The sequence below is a fragment of the Haplochromis burtoni genome, unplaced genomic scaffold (assembly GCF_018398535.1).
Source record: "Haplochromis burtoni strain Fernald_Lab_line unplaced genomic scaffold, NCSU_Asbu1 Contig_23, whole genome shotgun sequence".
Lineage (NCBI taxonomy): Eukaryota > Metazoa > Chordata > Actinopteri > Cichliformes > Cichlidae > Haplochromis > Haplochromis burtoni.
The window spans coordinates 192016-205762 of record NW_024582384.1 but is presented as its reverse complement, the minus strand read 5'-3'; the positions used below and the strand labels follow the sequence as shown (position 1 = coordinate 205762).

The 13747-nt window shown below is 39.1% G+C and overlaps 1 protein-coding gene across 1 annotated transcript in view; it reads right to left on the bottom strand.

The window, feature by feature from the left end:
* Positions 1-1573: 1573 nt before the first annotated feature.
* klhl8 (kelch-like family member 8) overlaps positions 1574-13747 on the bottom strand; it is a 24059-nt gene continuing 11885 nt past the window's right edge. The window contains exons 3-12 of the mRNA XM_005917341.3: positions 13159-13220; positions 11565-11730; positions 11065-11385; positions 10674-10860; positions 6926-7069; positions 6355-6466; positions 6001-6169; positions 5754-5913; positions 4886-5087; positions 1574-3167 (exon numbers count right to left, since the gene is read on the bottom strand). Coding sequence (XP_005917403.1) covers positions 3044-3167; positions 4886-5087; positions 5754-5913; positions 6001-6169; positions 6355-6466; positions 6926-7069; positions 10674-10860; positions 11065-11385; positions 11565-11730; positions 13159-13220 — 1647 coding nt within the window. The 3' untranslated portion in view covers positions 1574-3043. The remainder of the gene's footprint in view (positions 3168-4885; positions 5088-5753; positions 5914-6000; positions 6170-6354; positions 6467-6925; positions 7070-10673; positions 10861-11064; positions 11386-11564; positions 11731-13158; positions 13221-13747) is intronic.

The following is a 13747-nucleotide window of genomic DNA, read 5'->3' as shown; positions in this document are numbered from 1 at the left end:
ATCAAAAGTTTATCAGCAATTAATTTGATGTAACGGATTTGTGACAAAATAATTGGTCCAAACAGCATGTCAGGTAGGTTTCTCATAGTATATAAAAATGCAAACACACCAGTTTTGAGGTGTTTTTTTGTTTTGTTTTTTTACACAGAAAATCCAAAGTTTAGTGTGTAACCAGTACATTTGGGGAAAGAGTGCATGCTCACATTCCTCTCCAGAATACACAGGTTATAAACAACCACATGTCGACTGTCAATAAACGTATATGTACTGCCAAACCTCTGCCTTGAACTGTTACTTTTTAACATGGTTTATAAGGATGTTACAAAACAATAAACTCAAATTTGCAGTTAAATTCTCATTTATTCTTTCATTGCTACAATTCTGTATCATATTTTTAAAAAGTGTTATGAAATGCTAAAAAATAAAAAAGCTGTAACAAAATTTTCTAAGAAGCTGAATTTCCACTTTAAACACAATAAATAGAAATGCAATCAGGAATAAAATGGAAACAACATTTGATTAAAAAAACAAACAAAAAACAAAACAAAAGGACATGTGTATTTAAAACAAATTCCACAATTATGAAAAAAATAAGTCACACAAAAGTGGATGAAAATGTCAGGCCACTAAATTAGGAATATTCATTAGTGATCTGCTAGAGAATCTCAAGCAGTGGTGAGGTTCATAGAGGGGACCGCAGATACTAGAACTAGACCTTTTATTTAATGAAAGAAAAGGAGTAAATCTTAAAATCAGTTTAGCACAATTTAACAGGTAGCCCGTGAATCTGAACAGTTCTGTTGTCCCTAGCCTGCAGCAGCATTACTCATCTGCAGTCTCTAGATGTTTCACATGCTAGAAACTAGAGGGGACATAGATCATAGGAAACATTTCTTTTTACATTTTAAATTTTAAATTACCTTTTAAGGAAAAATATGGGGTCATTTTGAGTCTGTAAATATCTGGTAACTGAGGACACCAGTTGATGGACTTTTGGGAAAGGAATGTTCTCCCATTTTACTCTGACAGGATTATACATAGTAATTAAAAGGAGACCCAAGATAGATCCTTGGGCAATACCACAGATTAAAGAGAGGACACACCAGGTATCAGGCTATATAGCATCACTTCTTCTTGCTACTTGCTGCTAAATATCAACAACCAAGGCCCATAAACAGCTTCTCCATTTTACCAAAGTCACTGTGTCAGGACTTCTGATAGTGGTGCTCATAAAATGAACGAGTAAAGAGAACAGAACAACCTCATAGGAGGATAGTGGCTGACAGTGGGGGTAAAACAGACAGCCTCAAGTAACATATCATTAAAATGAATAATAATGATGAACAACACAGTGAATACATTCCAGTTTTTTTATTAATACTTTTGCTTCTTCAGAAAACCAGAAATTGCATCTATTAGAGTGTATCTTGCAGAGGTCTTGTACTGTCTATGAGGTAAATGTACTAACTTTGTAATAGCCACTGTTGTTTCCATGATTGTTGTTTTTGTTTTAACATTTTAAGCAGGAAGACAAACATCAGATTATCCAGAAATAAAGAGGAATCTCACCAAGTAACATTTACATATATCTTTATTGTGCCAACTGATACCATGTAAATAAACCACCAAATGGAAGCAGTCAAAAGGAGGAAGAACACCAAGCTTACATAGCAAAGTTTACAAAAGACTCATTTACTAATAAAGTTGGCTTTAATTTTAGTGTAAAAATGATATCAATAATACCAGAGAGAAATCTGCAATAATATGTATTTTACTCATACAAACATTATCAGAAATAATATTTTCTTTCTTCATATGGCAGAAATAAGCATGTATTGATGAACAACTTGAAACTTTAAATTCTCCATTTCTGACAAAAATATACTCGAGACTTCACATCTAGTCTAGGAAAATAGTGCACAGCAATGGATTAGTCAGTAAAGAATAATGCCAAAGAGACGGCTATATTGGTATACAAAAGTGTTCATATATTAAAATATAACAGAACAACCATCCACAGACACAATCTTTTAAAAATCTGAAAGCACTGACAGTGTTTTCAAAGTCAGCTTCTGTCAGCTCTGACCAGATCTCGATGCAATAATGGAAAAGAACCAAAGAGGTGCACCATATTGCTTTAATGATTTAGTGATGACTATAACAGAGATGAGCAGTGACCTCATCTCTCAGTTATAGTCATCACACCTTTCTCAGCTCTAAAGTCGAGGTAAATGAGTCGACTTTCAGCAGATTGTTACACCGGACTGGCATTTACAGTTTTTGTGTGTTTGGCACTTGCAGCAGCGTAATTCACCAGTCAGTCGCTAATCAATGATTTAGATCAGTGAGCTCTAAATGATTATCAAAACACAATAATGGAGAAAAAAATACCTATAAATACTCAAGTAAGCTCTGCCTTACTTCAGCTGTTCTAAACCTTTAAACGTTTGTTTTCACTAATCTGGAAATGCGAGGGCAACAGTCTTGGACATTTCGTGGCGTTTTCACATCACATTTCAGATTCATGGGAATAATTTCAATGAACTGGTGCACAGGCAAGTGTTGAATCCAGTATGAATACCTTCAAACTACTAATGTGTCACATCTCTGTGAAAGATTACGATGGAGTACAGAGAGACCGATTAGGACTGATGGTTAGAATGCTTTCATACTGGCCAACTAAAACATTCTTGTTCACGATATGAATCAAAGCACCCCTCTCATTCTCATGTGGTCTGTATATGTACATGGCTCAGCTACTATTTTCCCTTAAACAGTCAAAACTCAGTCAAAGCAGGGAAACAAGGAAAAGTACAGTACAAAATACAACATCAATGATTGTACAGAACACCTGCAGGAGTCACAAATGTCTTCAAAGTGTCTTTTTGTCACAGAAGACTTCAGATTTGTCAAATGTGCACTTCAAGTCATTAAAATCTCACTGAAAAAACTGAACATCGGGTGAAATTTCTCCGATTTTGTGCAGTTATCGGATGTGACGGTGGCCTGGCAGTCAGTCGCCTGATAGTGCGTGGAGTGGAGCTCACATGCAGTTGACCACGTTGCTGGAGCCTTGTCCGACGTCTCTGATCTGGCTGACGTGAGACGAACAGACAGCGACTCCAGCTCCAGCACGGCAGTGAGACACTGAGCCCACCAGCTCCCACCTGAACAGCAAAGATACACAAATCAATAGACAATTAACAACAAGAACACTTTGGACTTTTAGAGGTCATTTTAAAATTCCATTATTTAGAAAACTACTCAAGTCCTTCAAATGTTTTAGGCTAAATATATGGTACATATATAATGTACAAATAATCTATAATTATGGACTTATGAGTGTCTAATGAGTGTAGCTCAAAAAAAACAATCAAATTACAATGATAGATGGTTCAAGTTTCAAGTTTTAATTATTTTAATATTAATTTTCAAATCAAGTGAATGGTTTATCGGTATCCAAGCTAGGAATGATACCAGGAGCCAAATCAGCAGTTGACATAATGTATTCTTGTAAACATATGATTAATGATGTTGGATCAATTTGCCCACTGCCAGTAACTAGGGGTGGGTTTTTATAATCGATTTATCGATTAAAATCGATTCTGGCTTGGATAACGTAAAATCGATTCATTAAAATCCTGAATCGATTTTTAATATTAATTTATTTTGCCCAAAATGCCAGATTCTCTGGTGAAAGATCACAAAATTTCAACAACCACCAAACAGCTAAGACAGTAAATGAGAGCAGGTACACGGCTTCTGCACAAAGACGTAAACACACAGCGCGGACCCGCGGATCAGAATCAGTGAGATGTCGCCTTTCTCAGCTGACGGTCGGGGCTGAAAGCCGACAGCTCGCTGATCCTGATCCGCGGGTCCGCGCTGTGTGTTTACGCCCTTTTTGCGCTGATCATATGGCTGTTAGTTTGATCTCTCTCCAAACAATATTGACCGAACCAGCAGCAAAAGAAGATCCAAACTACGCTTCACATAAACATCGTCATGAATTCCCTCTGACTTTTGCTGACTTTTCAGGATAAAAATCATCACACTTCATGCACAGCTCTCTCTCTCTCTCTCTTTTCTGCATTATTCGCTTGCTTGTTACGCACAAGTCTACCGTTGTTTACAGCGCTGTCGGCAGACGTTTTTTTTTCCCTTTTACTTACTTCCGAAAAGTAAACCTAATTTCTGCCGTTCAATATTGAACAAATTTAAACTTTTTAAAATTAAGCAAAATGCAAAACGCTGTCTAATAAACCGCTGTAACTTCAGAGGTAATGTTCATGTGTTGATTAATGTTCTTCTTTCGTTTTTGATGTACTGCAGAATATTTTTATAAAATCCCAGGCCAGGAAAATCGCCTTCATGTTTTTCTGTGTTTTATCTTCAGCTACTTTGACACAAAGACCTCTGCTGTGATGCTCACATCTTTGATAAAGTCTTGTGTGTGTCAGCTTCCTTTTAATAGATACAAAAATATGTAAATGTACTGATCTGAATTATAATATTTCTGACTGTCAAAATTTCCCAGATTCAAATCGAATCGAATCGAATCGAATTAAATCAAATCGTGGATCGAATCGATTCGGGACCTTGTGAATCGGAATTGAATCGATTCTAGAAATCAGTGACGATACCCAGCCCTACCAGTAACCCTACTTTCATCAGACTCTTATTAAGAATCATGTTATAAATATAATACCTAATTTTTGCTTTTTTATGTATATACATATTCTTGAAGAATAATAGTGGGAAAAAAACATTTGAAACAGGAATGCATCCAGAACATTTGCTGCTCAGTTTTATGCCTACTGAAAAAAGTTATTCTCTCACACCTCTGTACATGTAGAAACACAACCCTCATTCTTCTCCTACTGACCTGTTCATTCGTGGCTCAAAAGCCTCCACTGTGTTCAGGTAAATGTTCCCATTGTGTCCCCCGACTGCAAACACTCTTCCCATTACAGTGGCGACCCCGACCCCTCCACGTGGGGTGGTGAGCTCTGACACGTACTCCCAGCGGTGCATTCGTGGGTCAAAGCGCTCTACGGAGCTCAGTGGCGAGTTGTCATCAAAACCACCTTTGGAAAATTATAAGATAAGACAGTCATAAAAATTTTATTTTGGGGGGATTTTTAGGATGTTGTTATAAATGTGAAACTCCCATGCGAAATAAAAAAAATGCATGAAATGCTGAGAGTATTAGTAAAACCTCACACTCAGGTTTAACACCTGTTTTTAACACTGTCTCCCATAAAGACGGCATTTAACGACCTCCCCTGTACACTTCATGATGAGTTTTGACACCTCAGTATAGATATCAACACTATGACGACTATTCGAATACTTTCTGTGGGGGTTTCAAGGGTAGCTGCAAATCCTCACTAATTACTCAAACAAATGTAGTTATTTTGTTCTATAAGCAGCTCTACAAGTAGCTATACAACAGTATTACATGTTTTTACCTGAAGCTGGTGAACCTCAAACAACTCTTTAAATTGAGGTGATGCAATAAAATCCTCTTTCTGTGAATCAGTTACCAAATAGCTTTACAAACAATGAACTTTCAGCTTTCCGGATTTGAGCATTTGTTTGGTTCACCAAAGAAGCACGCATGAAAGAGGAAGCAAACATCGACAAACTGCATCATATAAATTCCCTGCAGTAAATTCCAACATTATTGGACTATCCAACTTATCAGCCTGTAGAGAAAAATATGACAAGTGTTCTCCTACAATTCCTCTTACCCACTACATAGAGGCAGCCATTGAGTTTGCTGACTCCATTTCCAGCCCGACGCTGTCCCATCTCGCAGACCTCCGTCCACTTGTTGAGATGAGGATTAAACCGTTCCACACTGGACAGTGACGCCACGCCGTCGTTGCCTCCCACAGCATACACAAAATTCTGAAAATGGGAGAGCATAAAGTAGTTAAGTGCTGAGTACATATCGCAGATCAGATAGATGTTTTTGACCTTTCTCTTCAGTTTTACCCCCAGTGCCACGGATCCAACTCCTCCCCTGGGGGTGTTCATCGGCGCCACGGCACTCCAGCAGTCACTTTCGATGTCATAACGCTCCACGTCGTTGAAACAGGAGTTGTCGTCCAGACCACCAATAGCATATATAGGACCACCAAGGGCTGCCAGGGCTATCCCCCTCCTGAAATACATATGTTCATGAAACTAGCCATACAGTTAATGCTTCACAGAAAGAAATGTACATTCCTTACTATGGAACAGGATCAAAATTTGTAATTATTTTTCTTTCTGTGTGATCATTAAATATTTTTAAATCACTCCAACTTTTCTTCAGGAGTTGCACTGGAGCAAATTTTCGATTGATACCTTTTGGTATTCATCGACGCTTTCATCATCCACTTGTTAGTGAAGGGGTCGAACATCTCCATGTTTCCCAAGTGTTCATTACCATCATGGCCCCCGACAGCATAAACTTTGCCTGAAGAAAACAAATTGTAATTCCCTGTTTGTTTATCATCACATGACCAGAATATGAACTGATACCATTAATATTGACATACTGCACACTAATCAGAAAATCACTGATTGGCCACAATCCTATTAGTATCAAGCATTAGCAGCAGATCCTTAATGTCCAGTTAATTGGAAGGTGCAGCTCTCCTGGATCAGACTCATCTGTTCATTTTTTTCATGGTTATGATTTCTTTCTCCTCGAGAACACTTGCACCAGTGAACAGGAGCATCCGACTGACAATCATATTGGTATGAGACAATTTAACTGTGTGATCAGGAGGATCTGACTCATCTGTGCCCACTTTTGACTTTACTGAGTATGTCGTACTCTACTCCCTCAGCTTCCATAGCTCAACATTTCATCGTTCAGGTGAAAATGTTCTTGTTTACATTCTGTAACGCAATCATACGACATCTTTCTTACCTCCTACAGATATTACGCCCACGTGACGCCGTCTGCTGTTCATTTCAGGGCCAAAAAACCAGCTGTTCTTAGTGATGGAGTAACACTCAATGCTACGAAATGGGTCACCAGAACCGCCCCGGCCACCCACGCAGAACAAAACTCCTGAGGAAACAATTGGACAGAACAAATGCCTGGCACTCTGAGGTCTTCAGAAAGAAGATGAAAAACACTTTAACCAACATGGAAAAGTTAATATAAATTACAAGTTATTAAAAGTTTTGAAAGATTTATTTGAGCATGAGATTCAGGGCCCTTATTTTTCATGGCATGGCAGCAACTTTTAAACTCAGTGCAGTGCTTTTGTTACAATCCCAGAGAACAATCCACAGGTGGACAGAGCAACCCACACATATTAAAATTACTCGCCAGAAGTAGGAGAAAGCTATTTGTTAGCATCCGAGTGAAAATTAGGTCTTGAATTTCTTTACTAAGAGAAGTCTGGAAAAATCAAGCAGAGCATTGCTTTCACTTATACACTGTCCTACATTTCTTTTAATAAAAACCAATGCAGTGTGACATCAGTGCATCTTCTAGAAGCAAAATATAAAGTCTTTCACTCCATTCATTGTATCTGACATGACACAAACTTGTAGCAAAATACTTGGAACCCCTGAGACACCCCCGCCTTTTCCCCTGTCATGGTGTGACAGTGTAGGTTTTTTGTCACTTTTGCAAAATAACTGCGGAAAGGCATAACTGATCAGTGGTCTTTGATCAGTGGGTTTTGGTCAGTGGTTGTTGATCAAAGGTCATGAGAATTTGCATAATTAGGAACTGACTTCCCAGCCCATTGTTCCTTCAGTGGGCTGGTTTCAGTCATTATGCAAATGTACTGTTTATAAGATTTGGGGAAACCTGCAGTCAGCTGAGACTGAAGAAGTCACTTGGATGAGTGACGAAACGTTTCTCCCACAAAACGCTACGTCCAGATGAACAGAATCAACTTTTGGAGAAAGGCATAATATGTTTACCATTTTCCCAAAGCCTTTGTCCATTAAACACTGTGTTACTCACAGTGTTTAATGGACACTCAGCTTTGGCCAAATGGAATAGGACTGCAATTGTGATTTTAGTGTATGTTGGTGAGCTGACACACTCTACAGGCTCACTTTAGAGTGTGTCAGGACATTTGAGATTAGCAAACATTGTACTGTTTCTCTTGACCTTCGTGCATGAATTACATTTTAGGTTGTGGTGTTTTCAGGTGGCTGAAGTACTGCCCATTAAATGTCCAGTACCTTCTGTTGTATCAGATGTCATCTGATTTTTGTTGTACATCTTCCTTTTAACATAGTCTTACTTGGCCAGATTAATCCAGGAAACCTCAAGCTGCATGGGACAAGGAACAGCTGTGATTGGCTCATGTAGTCAGGCACTGATTCAAATCTTTCCCTCCTAACCTGAGTTTCTCTTTTCTGAACAGAGTATTTTCTGTCCTATTTCAGGCCTGCTTCAAAAGTTATTGGTGATGGTTTCTGTCTATATAGCTTACTAGGGCTACCCTCAGAACAACCTGGAACCTATTCTAAATTGTCATCAAACTTCGTCTTTGTTGATATTTACCGTGGAGTAAAACCTGGGGCCTGTTCTTCGTACGTCGCTTACTACATCCAAGATCAAATGACACATCCAAGACCAAACCATCGCGCTAACCGTGAGCTCGCTAATCCGGTTCCCCGAACACACCTGCTGTTGACGATTAGTACAGCTGGACGCAGTAATGTGACATCACTGGGTGTCGTAAAAGGGGCTACGCATCGATAGTAGAAACATTGATCGGCAACCCGCTGATTGGTCGGCGAAAATGTCGAAGGGGCGTGCTCGGTATTTTCCGGCAGCAGAGCAAGAACTCATGAGTGAGGGATTTCAGGAGTTTCAGAGTTTAATTAAAACGCAAGAGAACACTGCAAAGGCTGCAAAAGCAAGGAGAGAGGGCTGGCAGAAAGTTGCTGACAAATCAAACTCGTAGGTAATTTAATAATAATAATAATAATGGATTGGGTTTATATAGCGCTTTCCAAGGCACCCAAAGCGCTTTACGATACCACTATCATTCACTCCCACATTCACACACTGGTGGAGGCAGCTACGGTTGTAGCCAGGCTGCCATATCGCGCCATCGGCCCCTCTGGCCAACACCAGTAGGCGGTAGGGTAGATCTATCATATGACACTATATTGTCCAATATCATATGGCATTATATTATATCATAATATGTTATATTATATCCCCTTTCACATTAGAGCCACAACAGGACCCACAAGAACATGGGAACAAGTAAAAGTGGAATACAGGAGTATTCTACAGAATGGTAATATTTATCTCTTAGATTGCTTTTCGTCTCTTGGCAAGGTAATACTGGCCTGTAATACTCTGTTAGTTTGTTCATAACAGCAACCAAGAAAAGGGCAGAGGAAAAAAAGACAGGTGGTGGTCCTGCACCCCCTCGTCAACAAGTTGGTTAAGTAAATAATACCCTCACGGGAATATCGATATCTCTCAATGAGCACACTGTCGCGCTGAGCTAAAGGATCCTGTCTATCCCGCAATATACGCTGAATTCTGAGGACTCTCCTTATCAATCTTGCACCTTCCGCAATGGGTGGCTCGCGTATACGGACAGGACATGGCTGCGACAGGCTTCCCAAATCCACCTTCGCTTTTATAGCCGTGGTCTCTCATCTTGATTACACGAAGTAATTTACAATTACTACTCTGAAATATGAATTACATCTGTAATAATCACATACATGTAATAGAATGTTAATAGTACATTTCCCTTTTTTAGGAAATGACCTGTATGTATCTGTGTGACATCAATAAAAGGATCAAGTGCTGCATTATCTTTAGTTACATTGATGTTATTTATTTATGGTGAAACAGTGGTGGAATATCGCTGTTGCTTTCGTATAAATGAAGCGGACATACCTGCGTGGCCGCGATCTAATCCTGTTTACATAAAGTAAACCTGCTCCCGAGCAGGTTTACGCTTACGGCTCTGTTGCTATGACAGCAAGTCCCGGATGAGCTTCGGGGAACCGAACGATCCAGGATCACGCGAAATCGTCAACAATCTAATCCAGCTAACTCACTTAGCGAGGTACAAAGAACAGGCCCCAGGTCATTGAGGGTACAGGAGAGGTCATTAAATGTCCTCTTTATATGGGAAGGAGTCAAGGATTTGCTTTTGTGTTGAGTTCAATTGACAGAGCACGCATTTTCGATACCGCTCGATCATGTGTACATTTAATGAATTCAATTAATTGCGCAACCATACTTTAGACTGCTATAATATGCCTCTGCAGCTCAGCAACGATGTCTCACTGCCACCTTTTCAATTTTATTATGTTAAATTCTTAAAATGCAAGCACAGTTACACGTTACAGTGACTATTTGAAGTGAGGAGCATTAGGAATGAAGAGATAGTTTGGGTTGTTTCAGTGATATTCATCAGCACTGTGCTACTTATCTCTAGCTTGACTATAATTAAAACCCCCAAACCATCTGCCTATAACAGCAGATTTAAGGTACTAATGTAATGTAAATAGGTCCGTAACTGCACATGAACTTGCAAAAAGCCACTTGGTTTTATGTCTGCAAGTGTGCTTTTATAAAGATAAGAAAATGTGCTGTAATGACTTTCTAAATGCCATAAAACAAAAGACTTGTTACATGCTCACAGCAGAGCACCACCATATAAAGGTACCTGCAGTGTGCTTCCTGGGTATGGTACGGACTGAATACTCAAAGTCTGGAACCACCTTGTTGTTGAGGTGCAGGTGGTAGTTTCTGGCTTCATCCATCAAGTCACGACAGCTCAGGTTACCTTTGATCATCTCATCTTTTGCCACGGTTCCAGTCAGAAACTCTACTGGTAGTAGGGGCAGGCGCACCTAAAGGAGAGACAAACATACATGCGGGTGTCATGCGGATGCTAAAGTGATTATATAACACTCCTTTTACTCACAGTTATTCCCCTAAACATTCAGGTAATCAGTAAACCAGGTGATAAACTCTGACTTCTGACACACATTCAAGAATACAACACTAATATAAAAAAGAAAAAGAAAAAAAACCTTTCCAGGCCACTCTCAAACCTGAGACATGATCTGGTCCAGCCAGGCCTCGTGATGCTGTGGGTTTGCGTTTAGCCATTTCACTGCTGCATTGTACACCTGTGTCTCCGAGTGAATATTGAGGTCGCTGGAGGACAGTAATGTACGCAAGTGCTGGGGAGACACACATGTGAAGTCCTCACACTCCACTACCTCTGTGAAGTGCTCGCAGGCGTAGCGGTCAGCCATGTCCATCAGGTCCACCCGATTGTGGCTCTCGGCAAAGGTTCGAACTGCCAGGCAGTTGGTGGGGTGAAAGTGTGCCTTCATGTATTCACAGCAGGCTCTCGCCACCAACTCAACCTATTTGAAAGAGGCAATAAATCAACTTCAAATATTATGAGTTGGATTATATAGTTCAGTGTTTTTCTAGATTAAAACTGTCATTATGCATTAATGTGGTAAATCAAAACTATACTTGAAACGCAGGACACCTCTGTTCATGTTATAATCAGATGCTAGTGCTTGTTGTGCTTGTCTACCTGAAGGATGCAGGCAGCATAAAGCAGTGGCTGGACATTATCCACAGTTAAGGTGAGCTTGGAGGAATAAGCAAAATGCACCAGGTCCTGAATGGCATCACCATCAAAGTCTTTAATTTCTATCAGTTCCTGCTTGGCTTCAGACATCTCTGACAGGAACATGGCCCTGAGGAAATGAAAAAGTCACTTGAACACAAAGATTCAAAACAAGGCACCAACTAATGTTTAAAAATGCAACCATGGTTCACATTACAAGTTGCCAAAAATCGATACTTTGACAGCAGTAACCTTTTAGTCTATAAAAACTGATTTTAGCTGAAAATAAACTTTAAACACTAATAAGAGTTTGGATTTTTAAATAAATTATTGTAATGTAAATATTAAAAAATTTTCAAATACTGTTCATCTGCAGTACAGTGGTCCCTCGTTTATTGCGGGTGTTACGTTCCAAAAATAATCCGCAATAGGTGAAATCCACGAAGTTTATTTCTTACAATTATTATAGATGTTTTAAGGCTGTAAAACCCCTCACTACACACTTTATACATTTTTCTCAGACAGGCATGAACATTTTGACACGTTTCTCTCTTGTTTAAACTCTCTCAAAGTTCAAACCTTCGTAGAAAAACAAGTCCAGTATTATAGAATGAAACCAAAGTCAAACCATGTTTTCAGGTCCAGAACATGGGAATAGAGCAGCTGTGAGAGAATTCAACATTAATGAATTAATGGTACGGAAGTGGAGGAAGCAAGAAGAATGAGTTGAGTAAAGTTTGATTGGTTTCACTTAATGCGCCTTATAATCCTTTGACGTCGACACTGTTGTGTTTGTTGTCTTCTGCTAGTGACGATTTATGTAAATTTGACAAGCTGAACGCATTCTGTACTGTACAGGAGACACGGCACGAGATTTATTGAAAATTGTCTACAGCCGATCAGGATGCAGAACACAATGCGCTGTAAAAAAAACAAACATGCAAAATTGCACACAAAAAAATCTGCGAAACAGCGAGGCCACGAAAAGTGAACCGCGATATAACGAGGGACCACTGTATGTTTTTTTTTGTTTTTGGGCTTGCCGCTTCTTTTGTCTTTTTTTTGTGAGGACACACTGCACACCATGCTGTTGCAGGTTTTGAGCTGATAGATCTTCGGGAATCATCTTGTTGTTGCAAAAATACCAATTTATGCATTTCTCTGAAAACTGTCAGCTACAAGGACTGAAAATGATTGAAAAAGCAGCCAACATCATAAAGAAAAACTAAAGAAAAAGTAAAACTTAACAAATAAAAGGTGGAAAAGTCACTGGTTTGCCACTTTTGACCATTATGTTATTTATTTGCAAACTGGATATGATGAGGGAGTTGTGGACCATTCTTAGAACACAATATACAAAATCAAACCATACTGTGTTAGATAAGGCTTAAAACTAACAACTGAGACAATAAACCCGTTAGTAAAACTTTGTGTCCTTAGGTCGTACATTTTTCTGTACATACAGATATTTTTTTTTTTTTTTAAATCCAAGAAGTCTCCCCCCTATGGCTGTTAGAAAAAAACCCAGGGTTAAGACACCGATACAGGCAAAACATACCTGAAGTAAGGGATAACACAGGCCAGCACCAACTTGTGACAGTGTATCAACCTGCTGCCAACCTAGAAAAAGAAAAACAGAAAATACATGATACAAGCACACTTTGACATCATTACATTAGGAATAAACATCTTTCACAATGTAAAAGAGAAAGCAGTGCCTTGTGGATTTATCTTTGTCTTTTCTTTGCATTACAGTTTTCCTGTAAGGGCTGCACCCAAATCAGGTGGATAAGGGGGACCAATTTTATTTCGATACACAGATCTGTGTATTATTAAGAATGTAATATGGATTATATATTATAGTATTATACTTCCATGAAAGAGCAATAAAAATGTATTGCCATGGAAATCAATAAATTATCCTGACAAATAATCACGATCTCAATATTGATCAAAAATAACTGTATAGCCCTAATGTACAGGGTGGGCCATTTATATGGATACACCGTAATAACATGGGAATGGTTGGTGATATTAAAGTCACAATTGTGGCACATTAGTATATGTGAGGGGGCAAACTCCTCAAGATGGGTGGTGACCATGGTGGCCATTTAGAAGTCGGCCATCTTGGATACAACTTTTGTTTT